At 36.7% G+C, this 14,086-nt stretch overlaps 1 protein-coding gene across 1 annotated transcript in view; it reads left to right on the top strand.

Annotated features, from left to right (window-relative positions):
* Nucleotides 1–329: 329 nt before the first annotated feature.
* Nucleotides 330–14,086, top strand: part of impg2 (interphotoreceptor matrix proteoglycan 2) — a 32,775-nt gene continuing 19,018 nt past the window's right edge. Inside the window, exons 1-11 of the mRNA XM_023336616.1 lie at nucleotides 330–408; nucleotides 514–744; nucleotides 4,058–4,224; nucleotides 4,327–4,352; nucleotides 4,458–4,490; nucleotides 6,709–6,755; nucleotides 7,527–7,588; nucleotides 7,697–7,852; nucleotides 9,351–9,409; nucleotides 9,499–9,519; nucleotides 11,554–11,762. Coding sequence (XP_023192384.1) covers nucleotides 330–408; nucleotides 514–744; nucleotides 4,058–4,224; nucleotides 4,327–4,352; nucleotides 4,458–4,490; nucleotides 6,709–6,755; nucleotides 7,527–7,588; nucleotides 7,697–7,852; nucleotides 9,351–9,409; nucleotides 9,499–9,519; nucleotides 11,554–11,762 — 1,090 coding nt within the window. The remainder of the gene's footprint in view (nucleotides 409–513; nucleotides 745–4,057; nucleotides 4,225–4,326; nucleotides 4,353–4,457; nucleotides 4,491–6,708; nucleotides 6,756–7,526; nucleotides 7,589–7,696; nucleotides 7,853–9,350; nucleotides 9,410–9,498; nucleotides 9,520–11,553; nucleotides 11,763–14,086) is intronic.

The raw sequence follows: 14,086 nt of genomic DNA, 5'->3' as shown, positions 1-14,086 counted from the left end.
CTTGACGAGTTTTTCTAACAAGCTTAAAAACAACAGGATTAGAGAGAATTAAAAAATCCCCTTCTCCCTACAGGCCATCTGTCCGTCCACCTGAGCCAGGGGCTGGACTCTTAGCACGGTGACACACACACCTTTCAGCTGCATAGTGAACCAAACCAGGGACGGGCTCTATTGTCAAATGCTTTCTCATCATTATTGGTTTTCCTTTGGCTTTGGAGAGTTTTGAACTATGCAAACTCTTAAGCAGCTATGTCGTCACTTGAGAGGAAAGACATGTCTTCTTGATCCCTTTCCGAGTCCACGGATTTAAACCCAATCACAGATTTAACATGAGCAGCGCTTCCTGGAGAAGTGTTTTCTTTTGTGCTCTCATTAGCCTCACAGTCATAATTTTGAGCAGGCTCTCAGGTAAGGAATTAGTAGTATACCAAATGTTTTCTGCATAGTCATGTGCAGCTTGGAAAAAAAAGAAGGTAAAGGTTTTGGATATTTTTTTCTTCTGTGATTGTACAGATGCCACACTGGAAGGCTCCTCTATGGGATACCTGGGTAAGCCTTTTTCTCAGGAACCAGCGGGGTTTCCTCAAATCATCCGGGTGTCTGATGTGAAGGCGTCTCATGACGGCCATGCTGTCACCTCTCGAAGGAAAAGGAATATCTTTTATCAGGGCGGACTCAGACTGTGTGGACAAGAGACTGCTGAGGAGGTTGTTGCAAACCATTTAGGCTATTTTCACCTCAGAGGTATGTTGGCTGGGCTTTGTCTGGATACTGAGAGCTGTTAGATCTAATGACATATACATTTGGAAAAGTCTATGGTCCACTCAGAGGGTCACTTTACCCAAGCGAAACACAAGAGCACACTCAACTTGTGCCATCTTCACAAAATCTGTTCCTCAGAAAGAAGCACACATCAGCAAGTGGCAGCTTTGCCTACTTGCTTTAAACAGTGTGACACATTTTACCCAGATAACATCAAATTACAGGAAACGGGAGCAAACCTTTACAGATAAAGAATCTTCAATAGTTGGCGGCAGTAATGATGTATATGCAACTTAGGGTTTTTGTAATATATGGATTGCTTTTATATGTTTACTAGGGGGTCTAGAAACAACTATAGGGTGCAGTTATGAAGGCATATGGAGGCCTCATTAAGAGGGGAAAGACAAGAGAGAATGCCCTTCTAGTAATGTAGATATGTGTCTATCTTCATAAATCATGAGATGACTCAAAGCCATAATTAAATGTCTAAGATAAGTAGAAATGTGACTTTATTGCTCCATGAGGCCGAGTTTCGGGCCAACATGCATCATGAGAGGATAACAATCACCGTTTCAGAAGAGGAGCAAAGCGAGGCATTTTGGCCTCTGTGACAATCAAATTTGAGGATTTCTATATATCCTTACCTTGGATGCCAGTAACCATGGAGACAGTTGTATATTCAAGGATGTTTCGAATTTTTATTGTTACTCTTCAAAGGCTCCACAGCTGAGCGCCTGGCAGTTCAGTCTGAGGGGCTGACTGAAAACTTTCAGACTATCAGAGAAACCCAAACATAACATAACAGTGTTCAGTGCTGCAGATGAGTTAAAAACCATACATGAAAATATGAAGCTACATGTCTAAGAGAGTAAAGATTTTGTATAGCAGACAATTGGTTCTTTCAATGCTTAAGTTAAGAGAGAGCTGCATGCTGCAGATCGTTATGAATACAGGAATACAGCAAGCATCCACTAACTAGACGCATAAAATATGCAAAAAAGTTTTTTTTTCTAAGAAAGACAATCTTATTTAATGTTATACAATTTTTGGCTGTAGCAATCATTTTTAAAGTTACATCAGTAGTAGAAGTAGATTTAACACTTTATTTGACGGGTTGTGTATAAGACTGTAATGACACCGTCATAAACATGAGTAAGTCTTCATGAATATTTATGACTTGTCATTAAGTCTTTTAATACAAAGTTGACATTATTAAAAATGTTTTTGTTGTTACAACTTGACATTAACCAAGAAATCATGATCTGACATAAATTTGTTATAAAAGTATTACTGATTAAACTTTAGTTTACATAATTTTTAAAGTTTAATCAGTAATACTTTTAGAAAAATATAACGTCAGATCATGACTTCTTGGTTAATGACAAGTTGTCATAGCAAAGACATTTTGAATAATGTCAACTGTGTATTAAAAGTGTCATGATTTACCGAATGACACTTTATGACAACAGTCATAAATATTCATGAAGACTTACTCATGGTCATGACAGGTGTTATGTCATGTTTATGATGGAGTCATGACAGTCTTATTCACAACCCGTCAAATTGTTAACGAAGTAGGTGATGAATTACATTATTTTATCAGTTTGATTAAATTTAAAATGTAGAAAAGGATTATGTAATTAAAAGGTAGTGTATTGTTTATGTCTCTAAACCTATGGCAGTGTCCAAAGATTTAACTATTTGCAGCGGTTATATCCAGAAAAGCCTGTCAAGCTAACTTAGAATAACATAAATAGAGTGGAGGATAAACATAAAGTCTAACATGACATTTATGCATACTTATGAATTACTAATGGTCTTAGTCACAATTAATAAGATGAGTATTATATGTTGTGATTCATGATGGTGGAGGAATGCTTTAAGCCATTAAAGCCTTTACTAAGATTTCTGCTCGATGATGAAAATTAAAATAAGACCAGGGTACATCCAGGCCCCAAAACAATTTTACGAAGCAACAGAAACAGCTGTTGTCATGGCGTGCCACTGCAGTCATCAAACTCTTTTTAAAGACCCGCTTGATGTTCTTTTAGATGACCTCAGATGAATCAGTCCATTGGAAAATTAAATCACTCCCTCTGGACTCAATTTTACCTTCATTATTTCTTTCTGATTTCAATTTATTCTTTTAACCTGAATGGACAAAACCCCCTCTGTTTTTAGTGTCGACGTGACTCAATCAATAATAATTTACATCACGGCAGTGAGGTGAATTTTTAAGGGAGGAGTATTCACTTTTTTGCTCCTTTACTGTTTCTACCCAGATTTAAATGGTTATTCATTTACATCCTTGACAAAAGCAACACGTTGTCGGCTTAAAGTTTTGCAAAACGTGTCAGAAAACATGTCTTGGTGTGACTCAGTTTTGACAAAATTAGCAAAAATGGTTATACTATACCAGAAAATAACATGATTTCAGTCAGCCAGCTAAACATAAATGTCTAAATATGCATCAGAAGTCACCACAGAAATCAGTGGACTTAGCATCTAGGCTCTGACTTCGTCGCTGCATGGCCATGTTGCTCATCATGGTAACCATCTCCTAGACTGAGCAGACCTCAAAGCCCGTAGGTGGATGCCGGGTGGTGGACTGACTGAAAGACAGACATGCAGAATGAAGCAGCAAACCTGCAGCTTGAATAGAGCACCCAAAGTGATGAGAGATGTTTGTTACTTTCTGTGGAGAGCGAAGAAGGTCAGGTCCACTCATTTATACAAATTATTTTTTAACTTATTTCATGATTTATGTGTTATTAAGCTAATAATTTCATTTAAGCAAAATAAAAAATATAAAGGATTTTTTTCCCCTAAAAACTGAAAATGACTTGTTAAAAAGAACAAAATATGTACAGTACTTCACAGCTGACATGGTAACATTGTAGAATTTCTGCTTTATTTGGCTCATTGAGACTTTAGCAAACGGATGCAAAAGTGGGATCTGCCCACTATATACTGACCGTTTTGACTCGTTAATGCTGCCTGAGTAGCTTCTGTTTGTTTACCTGGCTGTGATAGTAGAAAGTGGAGATTTATTTAGGTTAGGCCTGCAGGCGATGGACTGAACAGCCCTCTGACATTGCAGAAGAGCCCAGCAGGTCAAGTAATGTTGACATTTGTACACCTTGACTTTTCATTGTTTGAATTATTCAAAAATGTTCTTATGAAAAGGTTTACGCTAACATAGGAAGCAGTCAACTTTGTCCCAGTAGCACATTGCCAAATAGAAAGACCTGCAGGTTTGGTTAATCGGCCGATGGCCTCTTTCTCTGGTGACCAGTGTGCCAGGAAACCGTGTGGGAGGCTTTCAAGATCTTCTGGGATCGATTGCCTGAGCAAGACGAGTACCAAAGCTGGATGAACCAGTGCCAGGAAGGCACAGTCACTGTGCAGGATATTGGCAGCTATTTTACCCAGTCAGAGGAGCATCAGGCTCTGGTCAAACAGGTGTGTATGTACTCTACTGACTTCATAGAAGTGGAAATCTGTGTGAAACCAGATTTCTGGCAGGTTGATACTGAAGTTTCTAACACTGTTTTATGTTTTCAGAGAATGTCGCATTCAGTTTTGAAAAGGTAAAGAAAACTGTCCGCTTGTTTAATACGTCACTGAAACATGAATGTTTTCTCACCATGAAGTCTGTGTTTTGGTAAACGTGTCATTCTTCCTACCGTCTGTAGTGAGCCCACCCGGTCCTGGAAGCATATGTGCAGGTAAGGTTGTTTAGGCCATTCAACCTTACCTGTTCATATTCCTACTCATCTGTAATCTAACTCGTCTTTTCATCTCTTACCTTTGAATCCCATGGATTCATAAATCCAATTGACTGGTTGATCATAGGTATACGGCCAGGGGGATAATTATGTGTTCCTCTGATGTTTTTCTGAGTTTGCTCACTGCATATAAATGAACAGTATTTACATTCAACTTTCAAAGAGAATATCTATCAAAAATACAAAAAAGCACAATACTTGTTAAAAACATATTACAAAACAAATAAAGGAAATTGATTTTGATGTCATTATGTGAAATAAGAACATGAGTATTTTCTTCCATTAAAACCTTTTGCTGGGGAGGTTCTTGTATATATGGTGCCCTGAAAAATGAGCTACTGTTTTGGCAACCTGAGCCCCTGATCCATTTAAAATGCAGGAAATAATCTGACATCCAGAGGTGGGATAAAATACAGTGCAGCCTTGCGCATTGTAGCTGTTCTTTAGTAGACAGGGTGATGTCAGCATATCAAGAAATCTGTGAACAGGATCACGAACCATAAAATCTGAGATGACAACTCTTTTACCCCATCCACAATGAAGATAACCCTTTGTGGGTTTTGCTCACAGCATGACATTGACCCAAAACATACAACCAGGTGACACAGGAGTGAACAAAGATGAAGCACATAAGGGCCATGGGGCCGAGGACCAGTCGGTTCCCTGACCTCTGTTCTTCTGCACACGTAAAGTTACCAAGAACCAAAATGATTGAGGTAGATAATTTCTTTTTGGATTAGTGGAGCAAACCCCCTCCTGAGTTAGTCAAACAAGGATTAACTATTAGAATTACATCCTTACCAGTAAATTCTAAATATTTCCACCAATTTCAAAGTCCCGTTTTGCTTATTTCACTTACTGATATGTACATAAATTTTTTAAGCTTTATCTAACTCACCTTTTCTGGATTCTTGGTAGATATTCTGTCTCTTTGCAAGAACATGTTCAAAATCAGGCTGTTCATTTGTTTGTAGAAACTTTTAAAGATTGGCAGCGGATCAAATAAATATTTCCCTCTCTGTATGCAGGTATTTGTTTGAGTTCCCTTTCTAAAGGATAACATTGTGGCTGTTGTTTTAGCTTGCTCATCTATTAATACAAAATTTTTGCGACTAATTAAATGAAAAAACAGACCAAAAAAAACCTACTTTTTTTTGGGCCAATTATTCATCAGTGACTACCTAAAACATAATTGCAGGAATTGAATACCCATGTAATCTTTAACATGGTGTAGTTATCAATTATTATTATGTATTACATTAATGTATGTACATTAATATGTAATATTATGTATTATGTAGTTATTCAATTTCCTGAGGGAGTCTTCCCAAGGGATCAATAAAGTACAAGTCTAAGTCTATTTTAAGTTTTGCAGAAAATGTATTGTAAAGCACACAAATGTAAAGTATGAATTTTGAGTGACAAAATGTGTCAGTACATCAAAATGAAAAGAAGTTCAATGTCTCTTGAATTAACTTCATTGATTCATTTTGTTTGACATTGTAATGTAAATAAAACACTAAAATTGTTCAAATATAAATATACATATACAGTATATAGTCATATTGGCAGTTGTTTTACATTGACTGTTACATAATTTGAAGTATTTTTTAGATTTCAAATATAATTTGGAACAATTTCTCCCATTGTCAAGTCATACAATTAAGATCAGTGGAATGATAAAATGACATTAATACAATTAAAATTTCATGGTTACAAAAACCCTGTGCAATGAAGTGCTAAAAAACTTGATGCTTTCCTTTATACTTTTTGCAATGCAAACCTAGCACCCGATACAAAAATGTTTAAATAAGTGAAAATGCCTCGCAGATTAATACAGAGAGGATTGTTAAAGAAAAATAGCTGAAAATGTTTTACATTTTATAATTGTAATTACTAATCTAACAGTCTATTGTCACAGTAATTGATAACATCTCGTGCCATGGTGTTCTAAATGTAAGGGATAAATTTAATTACCTCAGATTGTGGCTTTGCTAGGAGAAAAAAATATCATTATGTTCTTCTCCTTTGAGATTTACGTTTAAGTGAAATCCACAACGTTATCTCTTAACTTTTGTTCCCATCTTTACCCACAGTCCACATGATGTTGTAATCTAGGATTAACACTGCATGAACATTTCTTCTTCCCGTTTTACAGCACACCAACACCAGCGAGTTCAGAAACAGTTGAAGCCCCTGAGTTAGGTCAGTGTCACTGCTGATAACACTGCAACATGCTTGTTATAAACCTCATCAGGAACCGCTGTGGTTTCAGGGTTTGCTACTTACCTGTCTTGTTGTGTGTTTGATCTATGAACTTCACTTTAGTTCGGCTCAGCATGAGATTCTAAGACAGTTTAGGGTCAACATTTCATCACGTTGCAACCACAAAATTTTATATATTGGGATTTTATGCGTTGGACCAACACAAAACTTTAAGTGGAAGGAAAATGACGCACATGATTTTTCACCATTAAAATTGTGTCATTCATTTGTATTCAGTGCCTTTAGTAAAGTGTAGCTTTCTGACATTGCCTAATAAGTTAAGAAATTAAATTATTAGTTAAGGTGGAGTGTGTGGAAGTACCCACTCCACCTGTGTGTAATTTAATTTCAGCATAAATATGTTACTTTTCTCTGAAGGACAAAATTAATGAACAAACAGGATCATGAAGGTCAAGGAACATTGCAGACAGGCCTGGGAGAAAGTTGTGGACAAGTTTAAAACAGAGTTAGGTTATAAAACATTAACGAGCATTACATTAACATAATAAACAAATTATGGAGTACTGTTTGGTCCATCATATCAAAAGGCCATTATCATTATCATAAATACATTTACGTTTCTGGCTGCAACGGGACAGAATGTGGAATAGTTCATAATTAATACTTTTCCGAAGTGTTGTTGTTTTTTATTTATTCAGAGTCAATCTGATTTAACACCCTGTTTTTTTTTATACATAATAAAAAATGCAGAGGAAATAGATAAAAGAAAGGACATCGCAGACGTCATTTCACCAGAGGTGGAAGAGAGTCCAGTGAGTGCATAGAGATATTGTTTTCATTGTTGTGCATCACAAATGTTTGTGTTTTCCTGCAGGTTGATTACATGTTTTTTTTTATTTTTATTTTTTTTTATGGTACAGCTGTTCAATGAAATCACCATTCAGCCCACGGCTGCCCCCGTTCTGGAGCAGGTAGTGGAGCTGAGCATCCTCCTGACTGGAGAGGTCTTCAGCAACGAGCTCAGAGATCCAGCCAGCCTCAAGTTCCAGACGCTCAGCAGAGATCTTGCGGAAAAGGTTTGTCTCGGGCTCCATCTGTTTTGCCATGAGAGATTATGGCATTGTCATTGAACATAATCCAATTGCCTAATGCCCCGTGATTCCTTGCATTGTCTGTTTTAAATGCTTTTTAACGACAGCAGTAGCTACGCTTAGCACCATGGACTCAAAGCTTGCAGATTTTATAGTTTGCAGTTGGTAATGGTAAAATACTTACCTCTTGTTCTGAGAACACAGCTTTATAAGATTTCATGGGAGAAGATAAACCTTTGCACATGTAAGTATTTGTACAGATACTATTTGAAGCAACTTTTACAAGCACCTGGAAAATTTTGTAAATGTGTTTGTGAACATCTGTTGCATTAACCACAACTAGGAGCCACAATGTACGGTACTCCCAAATACAAACATAACTCATAGACAGCATCTTGGCTAAAAGTCAGCATTTCTTTTTACATGATGGTTGTGTTTGTGTTGGTCTGCTCTCTTTGTTTCTGATTTTCTTCTTTTACCTTTTGCGGGGATTTTCAACATAAATAAATCAGCATTACATACCAGCACCCACCTTGCCTGCATGCAGTCTTGCATACCTTGAAGAGAACATGTGCTTGCAGACTGAATGTGTTTTCATCCTTTTGTCTGAAAGTTTTGATAAATTGGTTGAGGGAAGCAATGCATGTAGATTTATTTTATGTTGAGGAGCAAGACCTTTTCTTTGTTAAAGAAGATTATTGGTAACAAAGTGAAGCATCAATTAGAGATTTGTGGCCACTTCACCGCCTTTGTTTTCCTGTAAAGCGTCGACCTGTCACCTCCGAATTTTAATACATTTTTAAGAACTATGATATAAGTAATTAGAATTTTATTCTTTCCTTTCTATTGTGAGCTATCAGAGACAACAGTCACTGTAAAACATAATTTTACTAGTTTTAAAATGATTATTAAATAAATTCATGCTTTGAATAGACTTTGGTATCTTATATTAGCAATTAGCACAGATAACTTGCTTGACATTACAACAACAGCTGTCTCTGTGTTTATGGAGGATGTAGACCCTCACCTTGACTTGGAGATTTACAAGTCTCTTTTATAAGTCCAGCCTTGTCCATAACAAACAGCTTGGAAGTTAACAATGGCTAAAACAGAATAACTTTTTAACCTTCTTGTCAGTCTTGCTTTTTCTCGCTCTTCTGCAGCCTGATTGAGTATAATATAAGAATCACTTCACGCATCCGTTCTCTTCCTCTGATGTAATTTTAAATTTAAAAGAGCTAGCTTTGAGTCTTCTCTCAGTAACAACATACCCACTGAAGAGTGTTATCAGTGCAGCCAAAGTCAGGACTGATAAAGCTAAAAATATTTGATGATGGTCACAAACTGATTTCTCTCTGCGTCTTTGCTTTAGTCACGGTATATTGGATTTGTGTCTCTGCAAACGAGTTTGTTACGACACTTTGAGAATTAGAACAAATCATGAGCAATTGCTTTAATCTCATGCCTGACTGTGTTTGTGCAGATAGAAGATGCTCTAGAGGGGCTTCCCGGCTTTAAGAGTGTGTCTGTAATCGACTTCAGGTTAGTTTCTGATCCCACACCTCATGTTTTGATGCCAATGCCATCTCTGCTGCCAGCAGAACTCTAACAGCTCCTTCCTGTTTATCTAGACCACAGAAGGACACTCAGTGGTGAGTTATTGTACTGTGTTGTTTAACCTTGCATATCTCTTATCGTTCCTCAGGTAGATTTAGATGTATCACTAGTTGCACGTGTTAATGATCTTAGTGCGGCCACCCACCTGTTAAGTGGGATCAGGATGGGTCCTACCAAGTAATCAGGTGCTATTATGTGTGAGGTTTATAACCTCACGGAACTGAGTCAGAGAAGAGGTTTATGACATGGAGTGTGGGTCAAAAGAAAAATATCAAAGCTAATATGTTAAAAGGCAACAGAACAAAAAACATTAAAGCCATCTGGTATACAAACTGAAAAAAAAAAGGAAAACAGATTGCAAAACTGTTTAAAGTTACAAAACCCACCATCTGAAAGCAAAACAACCATATTTTTACCTAATGTATTAATCAGTAGATCAGCACTTCATTATGATCAGGTTCATTATTAAATCTGTGATGAGTTTGAAGACTGCATAATTCCATTATTTATTCAAGATGCAACCTAGAATCCATAATGGAAATTTATCATGTTTTTGCATAACTAAGAAGCAACAATGATTTAAATATTGTAATGTATCTTTAAAAAATAGCTTTATGTTCATCCTAGATATGGACAAAAATAAAGCCATATAATGAGAAATATGCATGAGCTGTTTTGAATGCTTATATGTTTTAGTAGTTTATATAATTACCTTTGGTTGCATTAACTTGAAATATTTTTGTACTACTCTTTAAATTTGTGAACTTCCACACAATGAAGTTCACAAAGTTCTCTAAATGTGTAGTTCTGTGAAGTTCTTTAAATTTGGTGGGCGTTTTTCCACTGCAGCTCTCCTAAGCCTTTTCCACAGAATTTCCAACACATTTGTTATTTTCTCTTCAGCCAATATTTTGTAGTTTTGTTGCTTTGTTTGGGCTCATTTTGTCACATCAACCCCCTCCATGCTTGAGGAGTTTGTGCTTTTATATTGCGCTTGGTTCTTGCCACAATTCTCTATTGTTGTTTCATCTGTTCAAAGGATGTTGTTACTAGGAATCTTGTGGTTGATTCAGCTGATCAAACCAACTTGCAACTGCAACTTTTTAAAGATATTTGACATTTAGCATGCTACCTGAGCTCTGTAGCATTTGAGATGGAGCTCTTGGATATCAATTTCTCTGAGTATTACACACTGATTATCATTGATATGTTAGAACATTCCTTCTTGGAGTGACTAGTTGCCATTTTGGAATGTGGAATCCTCTTTATTGAACTTTTATTGAACTTTTATTGGCATCGACATAACCTTAAGGCACTTCCCAGATTGACTGGCAGCAATAATTGGTTCTCTAAACTCATTGCTGATTGTTTTTCCTGCCATGCATTGAGTTAACACTCAAGTCTGTGTGCTGCAAATCACCAGATGACTCAAACCCAGGCTTTATAGCGTGGAGGACTGCTACTGATGTCTTTAGCCTCTATTTTTGCTTCGGTTTTGTTTCACAAATAATTACAGTTCAGGGTCTGGTGTGCCATGTGGAGTTGGTAAAGGCCGGGTCATTTTATTCTAAAATTGTATTCGTGAATAATATCTCCCTCTGAAAGCGGATTTTAGTATTGGACTTAAGTTTGTTGCTGAGACTAAATTGGGAGGGAAACGGGATCTCTGAGTTTGCACATACTCAGCTGTCTGCCAACAGCCTGTTAAGGTGGAGAAATAACAGCAGTCAAATCAAGGCTAATGAATGGCTTTTTCCAGGAGTGGAGGTCTGCTGTGAGGTTTTCACGTTTGTTATGATCATACTGGCATTTCAGCTGACTCGGGGGTTTTCATTCTAGAGACGCATGCTCCTGTGTTACAAGTAGACATAAATCACTGAAGTCGTCGGTGAACTCATTTTTACTGACTCTTAATTAAATCAACGGGTTAGTAATCTTTTCTTGAATACAGTGCCATAATATTGCTTGAGCCCACAGAGATATTATATATATCGTCATGATGTTTTCGCTCTGTCTCAGTGAATTTGCTGTTTCTCTTCTGTATGACATCATCATATTTGTGTCACCAGGTTGGATGGCATTGTGGTGGATTATGCAGTCACAGTAGCGGTGGACGGAGCCGGAGTGAGCCCTGAACAACTGAACTACCTGACCCTGCAGTCCAACCTGGTGGAGAACTCGTATCGAGAGATCGAGGATCCCCCCACAGTGGTCTACACCATCAGCGAGATTAAAAACATCTTCACCGAACCTCGTCACATCGACGAGCTGGAGAGTGGTAAGACTGCAACCCGCTGCGTTAATTTAGTTACATGTTGAAGCGTGGCTGTTTAGATAACTGTAAATGCTTAGAACTGGTTCGTGAATGCTTTGCAGATTTAAGCTGCATGTACCATTTCAATAAGAAACAAGGATATCTGTAACCTGCTTAATAAGAGTTGACCACAGAAATGGCAGTGACAATAAACACTTTAAAAATTATTTTTTAGGGTGGTGTGAGGCCTTTCAAAAAAGGTGTGTAGAAGGTAAAATCTTCTTAAATTGAACAAAGTAAGTTATAACACCAATTATCTGTTTTTTGGGAAGGTTTTTCTTAGACAATTTTTCTTTTGATTTATATTTGATAGTCAAAAGGGCCACAAACATCGAGCGACTTTTCCTCAGCAGCAGATTTGGAGGAAACTATTATTAAACTTGGCTAAAATAGCAAGCGTTCATGAAGAGTGATCCATATCATGTTATTTTAATTAAGAGCACACACAAAGAAATGGTAAAAGAAAACAGAAAACAATCAGCCAAAAATATATCTGAATTCTTTTGCACTGTTCAGAGAAAATGTGCGACATGCTTTTAATGTTTCGGACAAACAATTGTTTAGCCCTGTCTACATTAATCAGATAACTTTTCATGGATTTTGATTCAAATTTAGGTTAATTTTAAATGTGATCAAACACATTCACATATTCGCATGTTTTTTTTTTTCTTTCATGTTTGAAAACTAGCATGTACATTTTTAAATTATAAATTGCACACCATTACAAACTCTGTATGTAGTTTGTAATCTAGTTTTGTTATTGCAAAAAATTTAATCAAAATATAATCTTTAGGTAATGATTAAGAAAATAAAAATGATATATTTTACAAAACATTTGCCAGGGAGTACATAAAGTCTCAGAATGTATAAAATCTGACTTGTAATTTTAGTTAATTTATGCCTAGACCCATTTCTAAGTGGTTTTAGCCCAGTCTACTATTAATAAACCAGTTAACCATCAGCTAGAGAGTAAAAGTAATAGTTTAGACCAATGGCACTTGTCATAATATAACTTTTTATCTTCTTTTTAGGTGACATAGCAGCTCATTTTGAACTGAAATTGAATTTGTATGAATGAAATATAGTTCAAAAATCATTTAAAAATTGCTCATGTTTTTATTTCCCTGTACACTAGACTAGACAAATATTTTCTTAAACATTTAAGAGTCATACAGGACCCTGCGGTGTTGTCATTTATCTCTGGTTTTATACTCATTACGCTTGCTTCCTGCGGATTTACAAAGCAGAGGCTTACAACCACAGGAGTGGCCACCAACAGCAGTTGTTTCAAAAGCATTGGTTAGATTTGGCCGGTAATATTTGGACATCTAACTAAAGGGAAACTGAGCTGAATAATGGGCTTTTCCATAGTTAAACACTTTGTTTTGCTCTATTCTTCTAAGCACATTTAGCTAAGTGCAGACAGAAGATCAAAGGTGTACAACACAGACCTTTTTCACAACATAATGACACGGCAGAGAACCACTTCTGTCTCTGAAAAAACAATCCTTTTTTTCTTTCTTTTTAAGAAGACCAGTTGAGAAATGGCTCTAGCACCAACCCTAGTAAAGTGCCCAACCCCACTTGTAACTTTTGGGATATTTTGCAGACATCACCACGTTTTCTTATCCTCCAGCAAGTGAAACACTCTGGAAAAATGCATGTGTGGTTTACAAATCTGTGGAAACCACTGGGCTTTGATAACGGTCTGACACTGATTATGTTTGTCTTTGATGTGAATAAAGTTTTGTGCTACAGAGCACACCTGGGATCTGTAATGTCTAATAGTTAAAAGAAACAAGTTTTTTAAAGAGCTAGTTACAAACATGCACTGACTGACCAGATCGGCTGAGTCAGCTGGAGTTGTAACACGCAAAGGAAAAGCAGAATTAAAAGCTTTGCAGCTAAGCTTTCAAACTTTTGGAGCCACTAAAGAAGGAAGCGCCATTCAGGTTGACATCACAACATGGTTTGTTTCCTTCTCTTTAAAATATTTAATGCTCTCTGGAACATAATATGGCTGTAATATCATCTTGTTTCATGGGTGATTAAAGTGAACTGGTTTAAAAGCAAGAATTTGGGCTCATGTAGAGACATTGATGTTTTATCTAATAATGCAGAAGCAGAATAGAGACATTGCATCTTTGAAAATGTTAAGTTAATTTTAGAGTCTCATATGTGCTGAGACTATAACATAAGATAGAGGGAAATGGTACCAATAGTGCATATTTGCATACAGCTCCGCATTTATCAGCACTCAACCATGAGGGCATTAAAATAAAAAAAGT

The sequence above is a fragment of the Xiphophorus maculatus genome, chromosome 7, assembly GCF_002775205.1.
Source record: "Xiphophorus maculatus strain JP 163 A chromosome 7, X_maculatus-5.0-male, whole genome shotgun sequence".
Lineage (NCBI taxonomy): Eukaryota > Metazoa > Chordata > Actinopteri > Cyprinodontiformes > Poeciliidae > Xiphophorus > Xiphophorus maculatus.
Note: the sequence above shows the minus strand (reverse complement) of the source record. Positions and strands in the feature narration are given on the sequence as shown.